General features: G+C 42.7%; 1 protein-coding gene across 3 annotated transcripts in view; it reads right to left on the reverse strand.

Annotated features, from left to right (window-relative positions):
• Nucleotides 1-1,992: 1,992 nt before the first annotated feature.
• The window catches only part of MOCS1 (molybdenum cofactor synthesis 1), a 31,417-nt gene continuing 17,829 nt past the window's right edge, over nt 1,993-15,580 (reverse strand). The window contains exons 5-11 of one of the 3 annotated variants that reach the window (XM_075496212.1): nt 14,576-14,637; nt 13,153-13,264; nt 12,698-12,810; nt 11,905-12,015; nt 10,967-11,087; nt 9,434-9,481; nt 1,993-5,327 (exon numbers count right to left, since the gene is read on the reverse strand). In XM_075496212.1, the coding sequence (XP_075352327.1) occupies nt 4,483-5,327; nt 9,434-9,481; nt 10,967-11,087; nt 11,905-12,015; nt 12,698-12,810; nt 13,153-13,264; nt 14,576-14,637 (1,412 nt within the window). In that variant the 3' untranslated portion in view covers nt 1,993-4,482. Of the gene's footprint in view, nt 5,328-9,418; nt 9,482-10,966; nt 11,088-11,904; nt 12,016-12,697; nt 12,811-13,152; nt 13,265-14,575; nt 14,638-15,580 lie in introns of all 3 variants that reach the window. The other 2 variants (XM_075496215.1, XM_075496214.1) reach the window with 2 other exon arrangements.

The following is a 15,580-nucleotide window of genomic DNA, read 5'->3' on the forward strand; positions in this document are numbered from 1 at the left end:
CGAGGGACAGAGCAAAGTAGAGAGAGCTGGATTTGTGTCTCGGCTACCGCTGTATGAGCTTGTTGTGACCAAAATGAGAATCTGCTCTTATGACAGGATGCACTGAGCTCATGCAAAGTCCTTCAGCCCTAGCCTATGAAAAATGATTTGGCTGCTCCACCCTGTGCCTTTCCAGGGAGCGTGCCAGACATGTCAGGGGTTTGCCTGCCATCATCATGGCTTTGCAGTGCTCCTCAGATCCACTGGCTTTTGAGACCGGAGTTGAGGCTTTAACCTGAAGTCTCAAAAAAGTGAAAGCGTATCAGCCCACTGCAACCAGTGACTCCTCCAGCTGTTTTTAGGTTCCCTGAAATGCTAAGCTTCTCTTGGAGCAAGGCTCTGTAAGTGGAGGGAAGTGAACTGTGTTTCCATTTAACTAATTAGCAGTCCTGTGCCCTGGCCAAAGCACACATGATGTTACAGCCATTTTTAAGCTGTTACATGCCTGCATAACTGCTGCTGAGCCAGCCAGAAGGAGCTGCAAACTAGCAAAGGGCCAAGGAAGGGGTGGGATGAAGGGCCAGATTCTGTTTAGTCAAATCCCACGTAAAGCTGAGTAACATCAGCGACTTAAGGAGAATTACTGCAGGTCACCAGTGGCTTAGAATAGCTAAAAAATGCATTCCCCTTTTTAGCGCTCAGCTGTTGTTGCTTTTTGAGTCTGGTTTTGAGTGGTTCCCATTCGGAAGAAGAGGTCCCTTCCTAAGGTATTTTGTGCTGCATCTTCCCTCTATTCCTCACTATTCTTCCCCCAGCACTTTCTGAAAGCACTGCTCTTTTGCTCTTTTTGACGTAGATTTAATCTCTTTAAGAATACTTAGTGACTAGGTTCTGCTGGCTTCTCCTTTATATGCTGCATCCAATTTTTTCCAGGGCAGTCTGAGGGTGGGGTAACTAGCCTCAGGATGTGGCCATGAAGGAAAGACAGGCTGAGCTGCCACAAAAGACGCAGGCTGGATTAGCAGTGAACAGACAATAACGTACAAATGGGACATTAGCTGGCACAAGTGGGAGTTTCCAGCAGGCAAAAGCTATACCGCACATGGATTCTGAGGGCTGCCATGATCTGCAATATTTGCATTCGTGTTGTGTTCAGCATGCACCGTGTTAGAGGTGCAACTTGTGCTCTTACGGCACCCTTCAGGAGAAGGAGGTGGTGGGCTCGGTGCTTTATACCATTTCTTTTGATTAAATCTTCAAAAACCTAGGTCCAAATTAGGAAGCAGCCCCTAGAAAAAGGATGTAAAGCTCTGTGCTATCGTCCCAGGAACAGCAGCATTTGGAGGCTGTACTTGGAGAGACCCTCTGGCAGTACAGCTGCTGCCTCTGCCCCTGCACTGGGGTCCTTGGCTTCCTGTGGGGCTGCAGCGTGTGGCTGATCACAGTGAACAGCTCAACCAACTAAACTTCCTCGGGTAGGAACAGGCCTTCTCGATAGCAGAAGAGGTGAGAGCTTTCTTGGAAGCTCAGATGGATCAGAAGGGGAATTTCCCTTTAAGTTATTCATGATTCAGGAGGGATGGACTTCTATACAGGCACTTCCCTGGACCTCAGTTGCAGTGCATGGTCACTCAGACTAAGAGGCAGAGCTCTGGAGGCACCAGTTCCTTATGTTACTCTGCAACACAAAGCAGCAGGGTTATACACATCCACTGACTCAGAACAGGCATGTAGGAGAAGGTGGGATAATGGTGAGAGATGATAAATCATGATGCTAAGCCTACAGGATTACTCAGTTTAAGAACAGCCAGATAAAGATGAGTTTCATGCAACAACAACAACAAAATAGATTCCTTTAAGTTATTGTGACTGATCCCTTGCTAATTGCTGACTAATCATTGCAACTTATAAAGTCTATCCCGTTGCTTGTCCCAAGTTAACTATTCATAGAAGCTCGTGGATTAAAACCCTCTGAATGAATAAAAAGGGTATTCAAAGTAATGCGCAACATACTCCATTACAACTAGTATTTATTAAAAATGCAGCGGACAAAAAAAAGCAAGCCTCCAAAAAGTAGTCAGTTCATCAATGTGTATTACACCATTGCCCACCCAACACCACTGACACATACAGTGCCACCGGCTCATTTCTCTCGCAAAACGTTCTGTTGACTCATGCTTGGTTCATTATCTATCCATGTGCACAGTTTCAAGACTCACTGTGACAGGAGCAAAAATGGCACCAAAGCCTTTGCCCAAAGCTTCCAGCCACTCTCAACCCAAGAAAGTAGTGAAATGTGCGTAAGTAGTAAGATGTGCGTGGTAGTCGTGCATGTGCTCTGTAGTCCCTTGTATGGTCTTCAGTGCTTTGTGTGAGCTTTACAGCATGACAGCAAACTTCTCAGAAGCCAAAGAATCGTATGCCCCAAAGCATCATTTTATTACTACTGAGTATGTCTAGTCCCCTTTTAGTTTTCAAAATTATCTAGAGACTGGGTGAAGGCAGGGAGGGCAGGGTGTGTTATGTGTGGTGGGGGGAGTTAAGTGCTTGCGTAAGTCAGTTAACTTAGCAGGTTACACACGTGCTTCCTTTTCCTGGCAATTTGTTTCCATGCTGAGCTATGGAAACATTTGCGCTATCAGTGCAGCAGCTCCACAGATGAACAAGGTCTCATTTGCAGGGTGAGCTGGGACTGGTGCTCAGTACGGCAGTACTAGGTACACTCCTGGGAAGGAGCAGGAGTGCCTCTACTGTTAACTTAGATCAGTGATATCAAGGGAATCAGGACTATAACACTGAATGTAGGTACACAAATGCTTATGGAGTTTGGGCACCAAGCTTTCCAGGCTCCTTCCCCTTTCAGCTGTAGCTTCTATGTGGGTCATTGTATGTGCCTTACCTCATACAGAATCAAATGAATTCACCTTCAATGGAAAAAGCGCCTTCTGTGGTAACTAAGGTATGAGATTTGTAAAGGATAAGCAAGGACAGTTGTACTAAAACATTGCCTCCTCATCTTAGACCTGCACTTACTTTAAGTGAGCAGGACGTGCGTGACAGTGTGGTGTGTGCTTTCTGTTGCTCACAGTAATTTCACCTTATTTCATGAGAAGCAGCTACCTGCTTTAAGATGCTTTTTTGGTAGCCTCTCTGATGTTATTAGAGCTGTCTTCAACTCTCTGTGCGTATGGAGAGGGAGCACCCTGAATCATATGTGACTTCACGTTAGCCATAAGCACCAGAAAACAAGTAAACCAAAGTTGAAAATACCCTGTTTAGAGCAAATAAATTAATATTTGAAAAGGATCCATCAGTATTAACAAAATGTCAAGTAATTTCTTATCTAGGATAGTCAATTAATCAAAGCTATTTAATGCTACATGACAGTGGCTGCTGGTACATTTATGGGGACACTTAAGTGCTCTGAGGCCAGAAGACTTCATGAAAGCAAATTAGAGAAACATGCACAAAAACACTCTGGCTGAGGCAACAGCAACTACCTTAACTCTTCCAAGTGGCTACTAGTCTTAAAGTTTGTTTTATCTGTCAGGCTGCTGGTTACTAGGAGCTGCACTGTAGGATTAAAAAACTGGGAGTCTTCTGGGGCTTGGTGTGACATTTAATTCTAAAGTCAGGGAGAGCTGACACCTACTTCTGTGCGTGGCATAATTAAGCCATTAAGCATGCAGTAACTAGGCCTCAATGTATTTGAGTGCTAAGGTCAAAATGTTGGAACATGCTTCTAAAACTGTAAAAGGTATCTTTCAGATCAGCAAAATAATCCTTCCAAACCCAGAAATCCTCTGCTTCTACATCATGTTTTACAGAGCACTCAAGGCAGAGAGCTGGGCAGCTGCCATCTTTTTTTCTTTTGAAATGGATATGTGGATATTTCCCACCTGCAGGCAAGGGAAGCAGTAGCACTGCAAAGGGATGGGAGCTGCCCCTCTGACCCTGGCTGTTCCACAGTTATAATCTCTGCTATATGGTCAGGTTCCCCAGCTATGTTCTTCTCACTGTCACCTTCTAAATTCAACTAGGGAGGTCAGAGGGACAGACACAATTCTGAAATCTTAATCCTTGACTTAAAAATAGTTGCCAAATAACAGCACTTTCAGCACTTGCTTCATTTCCAGAGCTCACAGTTGCACGGTGTGATGACAGCAGCTGTGAATATTTCACAGCAAGAAGAAAAAAAAAAAAAAAACAAACCTCTGTGGTATAACTAGGAATCTTTGCTCCTGGTGAGGATACTGAAATGAAGGTATTGGCAGAGTGGAGAAGTCTGTCCTCTAAAACACACAGATGGTTAGCAACAGGGATAAGTGCCTCCACTGTTCACCCAGCAGTAAGCTGACAGGGTAAGGCAAAACTGGAGTCATAGGGTTGTTGTATGGTGCACCTGCTGAGGTCTCCAAGCCTACCAGCTGAGCAAAAGGAGTTCATTGAGAAGCTGAACATAAGCAGTGGTCACCTGGAGGGCTGGAGGTGTCCGGATATGATCTAGACCCTTGAGAAGTCTCCCCTCTGCCCACCTGTCTTACTAAGCAACTTTACTTCTTCGATCACAATGTCATGAGTAACTGCTTTGCACATGTCATACACAGTCAGGGCAGCCAGGCTGGCAGCTGTTAGAGCTTCCATCTCCACACCTGTCCTCCCCCAGGTCTGACAGGAGCTGCGAATCACCACTGCGTATCTGGCCTCATCCAGGCTCAGAGACACCTCAACATGGTTGAGGGGGATGTTGTGACACAATGGGATCAACTGGCTGGTCAGCTTTGCTCCCTGAATTCCTGCAATCTGGGCTACTGCCAGCACATCCCCTTTTTTCACCTGGTTCTGCCTCACCATCCCAAATGCCTTCTCACCCAGGCGAACCACAGCACCAGCAACAGCACTTCTTCTTGAATCTGGTTTCCCTCCAACATCTACCATTGTGGCCCGTCCTTCCTCATCAGTGTGCGTCAAGTGGTCAGAGGCATGAGGTACCTCGGTGCAAGATCCTGGACTTGCCTCTTTGGACTGACAGTTCACAGAAGCTTGGCTAACAGGAGAAGCCTCAAGGCACTTTGTGTCAAACATGGAGCTTGGGTCCTTCTGGAAGACACAGCAGCCTCGGAGCTGGGTTTGTAGAATTCCTGTTGTTATGTGCCACTGTTGCTCTGGGTGAGATCCTGGCAGGGAAAGTTGTCCTGTAAGCTTATTTTTCATTAATGCTTTTCCCATTTGTTTGGGTAAACTTGCTCTCAAAGTCGGCCAACGGCTAAATGTGTGGCCCCACTGTTTTGAATTTGGGGGATTCTGTAGGGCATCTTGGCATAGTGGGAATGACATCAATGCAGGCTCTGGGGAAAAAAAAAAAAGTAACATGAGAATACATCTTATAACTGGAAAGCTAAGTCTGCAGTAGCTGAGAACCCTGTCAGAGCACTGCTTAGGACTTTCTGTATTGCAAAAACCTCAATAAGCCTGCAAACATCCACTTTTCTCCTCAAGCTCTTTCTCTTCTCTCTCATCAGTTCCCTGCATTTGCTGGTTTGTTATTACAAACCCCAAGACTCAAAACACTTATTTCAAGGTCCCTGGCAAGAAGAAACAACTTGCTTTCAAAAAGTATCAACACTTATTGAGAAACAGCAGCCAAGAAAGCTTATAGGACCATCAGTTCTGAAGAAAAGCAAGTCACAGCATCTCAGCATCCATTTGAGATTATCCCAGCACCAGTCTTCTTTCGAAAGCCTGGCAGGGTTAATAGGAAATTTTTGCACTCAGATTCTCAAGTCTGCCTTTCCAACCACCTTCCTCCTAGCACAGGCGGCTGCACTTCCTGCTTTCAGCTCCTTCTGCAGGGAAGGGTCATGCCAGCACTTGAGGACAGCAGGGACCAGAAGCACCGCATCTGCAACTGCACTGTCTACAAGCTCAGAGGGTGGCTCTGTGATGGGAACCTCACTTCTTGCTGCCAGCTCTTACCACATTAATGACAGATGAAGTTTAAGCACTGGAAAAAACCACGCTCCCCTCATTGACAGATAGGTTTTAAATCTACTCAGAAGTACGTTCCAAGTCAAGCTGGCAGAGCTCCCAGCTGGCAGAGAGGTAGTAAGCCCTCCTGCCCCTTTTCACCATTTAATCCCTTGGTTTTGGCATTTGCACAGGGCTAAGTGCCAAGTGTCAAGACAGAAGGAGTCTTTTTCACATGAAAGAAGTGATTTGTTTTGTAAGTAAGTAAAGAGAAAGCAGTACAGAGGGGTAAGTGGCTAAGCCCTAGTTTAATAGGTTCATTGATAAGCATGTTTCTCTTTTTCTGGAGCTCCTGCTCTCTTTGCTCTGCTTTGAGAAACTGGGAATTGGGTTTTGCTGAATAACCTCCTTGGGTAGCTCTGGTATTCAGGGACACCCTTACTCATGAGTTTTCAGACTGCCCACAGGTGAATCAAAGCAACTTCCTGGCCTCTGCACCTTGCTGAGCTACCTCTACTGCCCAGACCTACAGGTATCACCTTGGACTGTCCACATGACAAAGACACAGTGTGGACAAGGCATTGGTTGTGCCCCCCACCCTCTTTTTTGAAAACCAAACCAATTTCTTCCTCATTAGTCCCAGCCTCTGCTATAAGAAGACTGATGCCCTTAGCACCTTTTTCATCCAGAGTACCCTCCAAGCATTGACCTGAAAGTGCCCTTTACTGAAGCTTAAATCAACCGTAGATTTCATGATCTTTTTTTAATCACTGCAATACTCAAAATTCAGGCAAAGGCCCTTTTTGATCTACAGCTGATGGCCTACCCACTAAAATTAAGATTCCTGCAAGTTTAGTGGTAATGTGTTTACCCTCAGAGGGATTGGATTAAATGCACATAAATGTTTTGTGTGCAACATTGCTCTGCTTTAGAAGAGCACAGAAAATTGTGCTTATTCCTCCTTTCTTTCCCTCTCTCTTTATACAGTGGGGCCTAACCTGAATATTCCTTTTAAAATCCAGGAACTCAAAGTACTCTGTTCTTCTGGATTCCTTGATTAGCTTTACAGCTGAAGTTAAACCCCTGGCAAGGTGTCTTGTCTTCAGCAGAAGCTGGACTGCAAAGGCAAATACTTACTTCCACAGGGTAAACACATGTGGGTGGGAGCAAGGAAGAGAAGTACTGTTTGCTCGAGTGGTAAGTAAAAAGACAGCAACAGACAGTAATGCATGCAAAGCATCTTTGCTTTTCCTAACAACCTACATTTTCTTCAATTTGTACCTAGTCATCTCCATCTTCACCCAAATTGCTCATATACCTACAAAAATAGATAATGTTTTCCTACAGCACTATATATAACACAACTGAAACCATCTGACAAACTGCATCTCCTCATATTCTATTACTGCACCTGAAGTTTAATTGTGTTAGCTTCCAACTAGCACAATCTCAGGCAGGGAAAAGAAGGGAGGAGATACTTAAATTAAGGAGGAAATTCCCATAACTGAAGCAAACCTGTGAGGAGAACAACCTGCCAAAAGGAATATTTTGATTAGGGGAAATAGGATACAAACCATATAGCAAAGGATCAGACAACAGCAGTGCAGGGAAGAAGCCAGGTTTGGCTCACTGGGACTAGCAAAACCAATTAGTTATTTCCACAGCATTCATTAAGTTTCATTAAATTAATTCCATACACACATACCCCCACTGACTGCTTGCACGCCAGCATTATTTGAAGTTTGTAAGTAATTCAAAACACAATGAGGAAATCTCCTAACGCTTCCCCATGTGTCACAGTGGGATATTCTCCACTCATCTCCAGTCTCTCCACTGATGCAGTGACTGCCAGCACTTAGTCTTGAAGGGACATGGAACAGCTGGGGGAGGACCTGCACAGGCTGTCTATTTTACTGTATGTCAGACTCTGTTAAAGCACTTTTCAAAAGGAAATTGGATGGATCTGATCTGTAGACATCCAAACATTGCTATGAATGCTAACTTTGGAGTGTGGGGATTCTTTCAAAGGCATCTTGACAAATTATGTAGGTCTCAGTGAGCTGTCAAGAGTTTAATATAGTACTTTTCATCTTAAAAAAAAAAAAGACAGAATTTTTCCTCATGCAGCAAGTCAATACACACTTTAAACAAAGGGTCCTCTTTCCCCTTTTCCTGGAACACAACACAGCAGTGGCCAAATACAAAAGAGCAAAAGCAAACAGAGAGACAATCTTGCACCACTGAGTCCATTCACTTTAAAACTCAACATGGAAAATGATGGCCCTTTAAAGGGGGGCATCAAGTGAAAAATATTCCCAGTGAAAACCTATGTTAAAAGACCTCTGTAGATCCTATTTCCTAATAAAGGCAACAGAAGTACAAGCACTAGGGTCTTGGTTTAAAAGAGAGGAGTTACTATATCACCTGTAGCAGAGACTTGCAATTTAATGCACGTTACCCTCCCCAAGGGTACCTGTTTTAAGCTGCACAGCAGCTAACCAGCTCCAGAGCATCAATAGGAGGATGAGAGTTTGGGTTTGAAACATAATGTTCATCTGTTCCACCCTTGCTGCATTTCCCCCCCCTCGTTGATAAGGAACAACTTCCAATTTATCTCACAATGCTAACTCTTGCAAGCATTTCTTAAGTCTAAGGAAGAAAAAAGTATTTAGGAAGATAGCTATCTTACAAAACAGGGAAACATAGGCATGGAGGAGGTAAAACCATACTGAAGGAGATGTGAAAAATCAGTAAGAGAACCCCAGCAGTGCCACATCGCTCATGGACAGAGCTTCAAGCAGAAGGGAAAGTTAGCAAACATCTTCAATAGACACAACAAGGAGAAGAACGGCTCTTGCCCATAAGGCTGGCCAGATATGAGATACTACAATTTTCACGGTTGTATTCTGAGACTTTGCAGCAGTAAGAGGACATTTCAAAAGAATGAAACCCCAAGTTTCAGATTTTGAAGTAAAGAAGTTGGAAAACTTGCATTTCTGTCAGGTTATTGGCTCTATATATTATAATCAAAGTTGAATTTCTTAATTGAGGAATAAAAGTCCATCCTGCATCCTTTATGTTTCTATGGCAATTTAGTCAATTTCATAAAACTCACCCCAAACTGCCTTATTAGTTACTGTACAATTCTTGTTAAGTACAAAGGAAGCAGATAGATAGGAAATTAGATAGGAAAGCTATCTAAGTTTCCCTTTGGAAAACTAATGAACTTTCAAAATTAGAGAAAACAAAAACAGTGTTGTCAATCAGAAGATTGGGTAAGGCTTGGTAGGGACATTAAACCTTTCCTCCTCTTCCACTTCAGCATAATTTTAACTACAACTGCCTTTTAAGAAACCCATTTCTTTGCCTAAACCTAAGCCAGAACCAAACACAAGTTAGACTTAAAGGCCCAATCCGCTCTGCTCCCCCACAGACAAAAACCAAACAAAATCATGGTATATTTATTACGTACTGATTTGTCACCCACCAATCAGGATCATTGGCCGGTTTTTCATCTGGGAAATGTTAAACATGCCTAGAAATAAAATAAGGAACACATAAAAATCCTAGCTTTTTAGGTTTTAAGTCATGCATCTGGTTTATATATTTAGTTTTCTGCTCTTCACAGTGCAACCTGCATGCTAGGAAAACCAAAGCTCAATAAAGACCGAGGGAGCTGGAGGAAGGGGAATCTAGCATGGTATTATTTAAAACCATAGCTGCCACAGTCTCCAAGCACCCAGCTGCTATGGGTCTATAACACTGTAGAACCCTTTCCCAGAAAGCTTTCCATAATCTGAATTACAGTCTACCTGCTACAGAATTGAAACAGCTTGGGACTATCTTGTTTCTTAACGATAGCATTTATTTAACTGTACTAGTTCTATGGATAAGCTGTTAACAGTGTTCCAGTTCAAAGAAGTTCAATCACAGAAGGCCCCAAGGACAACACTAGGATTAACACAAATTGGAAGAAGACAGACAATGTCAGGTAAATGCTGCTGATGGCAAAATGCCTTTAGTAGAGGGGAAAACACTCTTCTCCCTGCCCCACCCCCCCTTCCCAAATCAGAAATGAATGGTCTAAAAGAAAAGGAACCAAACCCTCCACCCCTTCCCTTATGTTTACAAGGCACTATTTTATCTGGGTCAGACCAATGTACTTGGCAAGTTAGTCTACGCTCAGATTTAAAAGCTTCCTTTAAATTTGTTTTACACATCACGAAAAAAAGGCAAAACCAACTGTTAGCAATCTGGCAGAATCTGCAAGAGAACAAAAGGGCCAAAGTCTGTTTTTAGTGTAAAGGGGACTGTTTCATGATCATGAAGCCAGTTCACGTACAAGAGGTCAGCATTCCCAGCTGCAGCCAGATTACAAAAATATGGTTAGGTTCAGATGTGACTGAAATATAGTTTATACCAATGTAAATTCAGAAAAGACTAATACAGCCTGAGGATGTGACTGCATCATCATGGACCTTGTGTCATGACCTTATGCAGAGCACTAGATGAGTGGCTACAAATCTCTGCATACTCAAAAAGAGATTTGTCACTTCTAAAACATGTTAATGCAGTAGTTGGACAGACAGCTCAATTTAGCTTTAGTACTTATTTTACAGCAAACTAATTTTAAGAAAAAAGGGATCCAGTACAACTCCATCGATTTTTGCTTAGCTTTACACTTTGCTGTTGTTATCGTGAGCAATGGTATTCGCACCTCTTTGAAGACAAAAGTCAGCCTGAAAGGCTTTTAGACGGTCTGGATTCTAGCTCATGTGGAAGGTTAGAAGACTCAAAACTGACATCCAAATTCTGGAGTAACTGCAGGACTGGTATGTTACCAGCTTTCTACCAGACAATACTCTTATCAAATGGGAAAATTCTTTCCTTAGTTAATGCAGCTTCATTCAAGAAACTTTTCCTTCTTTCCTCCTCCTGGCAAGTCAATGCATCCCACAGCAGTACCAGGACATTGTTTTCCCTAGTCACTGCTGTTATTTCTCAGGTACAGCAAACATACCAGCATGCTGTTTCTTTTTTCTGCCCACTGCTGCTCCAATGATTTGAACCAATGCTTCCTCTGAGGCACCTGACCGTAGGTGATCTCTCAAGGACACTTCTGAATTCCCAAAGAGGCACACCTGCAGCCAATCCAAGGAAACAAAAGAGGAGAAGTAAGAAAGAATAAAATAAATGGCTTTTACAAGTATTTCATACTAACCTCAGAGTAAAGAGTTTTGAAGAGGCCTATCCTACTGAAGAAAGAGAACGTTTATGGAGATTGTTTTCTTTATTTCTCTTCATGTACACACACACAGACAGCATGGGACATTTATGTAACCTAAGCTCATTAGGCCTTCAGGCTGCCTCAGTCATCTGACATTAGACAGCAGCACAGCTGTTGTCAATATCAGGTGACAATGCGTAAGTGCCAATTTTTAATTAAAAACTTTAATTTTCCCCCAGAAACTGCCAGTTTCAACGTGGCAGGAAATGGTTATCCCTCCCTTTTCTACAGCCATTGAGCAAATGTACAGGCTGCTCTTGAAGGAGAAAAGTTGCAAGAAGATGTTTGGTGAAATGAGACAGGATCCTTGTGGAACAAAAAGCCAAGCCCGCACAGCTGCTTGGATCCTTTTTTAATGGGAAGTCATCTGCTTGTCACATGTTTAAGATGATTTTGAATCAAAGATTAGAATAAATGTTTATATTTACTGGCCTTGCAACCATGTTTTACAACTGAAGTTAACTATGTTAGCAAAACAGAGAAACCAAAAAAAGGTGATATAACAGCTCCCTAGCAGCTTGAACAAGAATGCATACAGGATAGATAAACTGGAGTTAGCTGGTAATAATTATGTGTCTTTCCATCCTACTTTACATCCCAGCTACTTTTAAGGGAAGAAATTCAGCTGAAAATTTGCATGAAAGCAAAGAGAATCGTGTTTCACTACCAACCTTTAGGTTCCCATCTGCTGTTATCCTCAGCCGATTGCAGGATCCACAGAAGTGCTCTGACATGGAGGTGATAAAGCTGATTTGTCCCTGGAAATGTGGCACCTTATAACTCTAAAGAAATCCAGAGGAGAAAAAAAAGAAGAGTCAAATATAGACTCCTCATTTTTAAAGCTCCACTTTCCCGAAGACCAGAAGACATTTTAACACAGATTTTCTTCAGCTGTAAGGTCACGCGAGAGAAAGAGGCAAAATCAGCTTTGTCAGGGGTTCCAGTCTATTCCTCCCTGTTCCTGGAAATTCACAAACTTGTTAAATGTTTGCTCTCATTGTTATCAACTGACAGGTGATGCAAGTAGGCATGTTCTTACTCAGGCAGTAATAAGCCATAGATTCATGTAGGCTAGAAATCCCCCATGTGACACTGCATACTCTAAAGCAATACTGTTATTTCACTGAACAGCTGTTTCATCAGACTTGTTAATGTGCAGTCATAGCCAGACAGAGACTGACAAAAGTTTCAAAAGTGGTAAATACAGGATACAAGCCTGCCATTCTTTATAGCTGACCAAGGCATCTAGTAAGCACACTGTATTTCTAAAGGTGACTATGACTATGACCAGTGTTTAGTAAGAGTCAAACCACATGCAGGCAGCTTGACCAAAATCCCAGAGTTACTACACTGAGTATTTTTTAATTTGCTTGTCAAATATAAATGCTGAGCTTGGGAGAATTTGGGGATTTAGGGCAGGGAAAAAATGGGGACACATTTCAGATGTTCTTTGTCTAACCCCACCTTGGCTGTGCTGGAAGCTTCACAGGGCAATTTCTCCAATTCAGGCCATCGCTGTTTAATTGTATCAAGCATTTCTTTGTAGCTCACCATCTTCTTGAAGTTCCATTTATTCCCTAGAGTTAACAAAACCAGCATAACTTTAGACTGTGGATTTTATTTTTTTAATTAACAGAGAACCACCTTTACATTCTCCACAAATCTGTTTTCCTTGTAGGTGTAGGTGTCCCAGCCCCAACTAATCCTGCTACTAATCCTTCTCCAACTTATCCAGGGAAGACAGATAAGCTGCAAAAGATACAATGTAAAACTTAGGGCAATTCCTAATTCCCAAAAAGAGCTCACCAAAACTTCCAGAGACAAGCCCATGGGTGAATAACCACCAGATAACCAACCAGATTCACTTATGTCCAAGGCAGACTCCATGCCATGAAGAATCTCAAAGCAGGACTGCTTACCATCAAAGGGCATGTATTCTATGAACCGCACATCAAGGGGCAGATCTTTTGTGAAATCCACAAAGCCCAGCAGTTCATCCTCATTGAAGCCTCGCATCACCACACAGTTTACCTGCAGGAAAAGCAGACACCTGAAATTAGTGAGCAGAGTATGACTTTCTTCCCTCCTACACAAGGTTTCATAGTCCTTGCAGAAGACAAGGTAGCTAGAAAGAACTTTTTTTTTTTTTTTGAAAGAAAAGATGATGAGAGAAGTTAGCAGGATTGAAATGGTATAGATGATCATTTCTGCCAAACTTGCCTGTAAGTTTTGGCATCCAATCTAACCGAAGTTGTTTAAAGTTGCCTTGCTAAATGGAAAACTAATAAAAGCTAGGTAACAAAGGCATCATCTTACCCACCCAAGGTATGGCAGTTTTTACTGTCTAAAATGACAACTCCACTCCCCAGTCCTACATTGCATGGCTGCTGTAAAAGTACTGGCAGGGTACCTTCTATAGCACTCTTTTTGGCAGATGACAGGCAAATGCCCCAGACCAGGAAGTGTTCACAGCACGCTCCATAACCACAGGCTGCAGGATGACTAGCTCTACCTTCCTCCAAAAATAGGTTAAAACTAAGTTTTCTGCACATTCCTCATAAACAATATTTACATTGGAGCATCAGGTCATCTCTGCTTTATCTGAAGAACAACAGATAGCTGTGCAGTTGCTAAAACACTCCCCATTAGCAAGGCAGACTTGTATGTCTGAGCATCATGCATCATGATTCTCAAGATCTTTCAGGAAAGTCTAAAACCTAGTTTAATTTCAAGTGTTTTTCATAGCTCTATAGCCTAAAACACTTACACATCTTCCAAAGCACCAGTGAAACTGAAGGGAACCACAGCTGCAGAACTACAAACAGCTGAGTTAGGGTGGAGTTTCATGTTACAGCTAAGTTGGTGTACCTGCACGCCCAAAGGAGGACTGCCTTTCCCTGTCCCTCACACTGGCACTCCTCAGAGTCTGCTGTAAGCGGCTGAAGGAGATAAACCAGGAGAAAATTAATGTCTTTCTGCAGGGTAGTTTTCTGCCTGTTAACCCCCCCTTGGCCAAGTTCACAGCTGGGTCAGACACGTGCCAAATCAATAAAGGGAGTAGGAAGAGGCAAGCATAGAGCAGGACCACCCCGTAGCCTGCAACTAGGCAACTGACAGGCTTTGTGGCAGAGTGAACCAGTACCCTCAGCTGCATGAGGAGATAATACGAATTTCCCCCATCACCTCTTGATGTGATCTTCAATCTACTACAATTTTCTTCAGTCTTACCAAAAATTATTCAGAGAGGGAGGAAAAATAAATTCCTCATCAGGTGAGCTGTATCTTTTATCGCCATTTATGGTAAAAGACAACAGCTCCAGAGTAAATAAACACTGGGTTTACCTTAACAGGACGGTAGCCAAGTTCTGTGGCTTTGTGGATTCCTTCCATTACCTTGTGAAAGCCTAAGATATAAAAAGAATAAAAATTTATTTTTCTTGTTTAAAAACAGAATGCAAAAGGAGGTTATTAAGTACAAGACAAAAAGATGACAAATAAAACCCAATCTGATTCAGTAGACAGGGCTGCAAGTAAGAAGAGCTGCAAGTAAAGAGCCTTCAATGCTACACACCCCCCCACACACACCCTCCCCCCAAAGGCTGCCAGTGTTACTGTGGTCAAGTCACAGAGATAAATTTTTTAAGTCGTATATGGGTAGTCAAAAATACTGGTATGCTTTTCTGCATCTTTGGACATCCACGTATCATTAGCGTGTAATTCTCTGCTTACCCATACTTCACCTTTGCCTTGTGTTACGTTCTTAAAGTGAGTGGCAAGCATTTGTGAACTGCCTCCAGATGCAATGAAGAAAGAAAACTAAATGAATGTTTATTTGATAATAACAGCACATACGTCTTCGCTAAAATGGCAGAATATCACTGTTCTGAGTCAGATAGCAATATTGCTAAGTGAATTTTAAAACGATCTTTCTAAAGTATGTATGGAGGGGAGTGGGGTTAGGAACAAAAAGCCCCTCGATTCCCTGTTCATCCCTGGCTACAGATGTAATTGGCTTCCCAAAGTTACTGACTATCCATTAGTTTGAAGATCACAGGCGGCATTTTACAGGATTGTCATTTTTATTACTACTTCAAACATGTAAAATTGGTGAGCACAACGTGGTGGGGATTAGAGCATTTAGGAAAGCAATTCAGTTGGCCTTTGACCCTTGAAAACGAAAGATGTCAGAAACTGCAGTGACTTCAAGGAATGAAGCGCCCAGCCTCACCCTACCATTTAGTGTGGCCTACACTTGTCAGCTGTTCCCAGAGAGATATAGTTAATTAGGACAAGTGTCTTCACCCCTACATGTACCTCCTAAATTTGGAAGAAAAATAAAGCAAAAAT

The sequence above is a fragment of the Mycteria americana genome, chromosome 3, assembly GCF_035582795.1.
Source record: "Mycteria americana isolate JAX WOST 10 ecotype Jacksonville Zoo and Gardens chromosome 3, USCA_MyAme_1.0, whole genome shotgun sequence".
NCBI lineage: Eukaryota > Metazoa > Chordata > Aves > Ciconiiformes > Ciconiidae > Mycteria > Mycteria americana.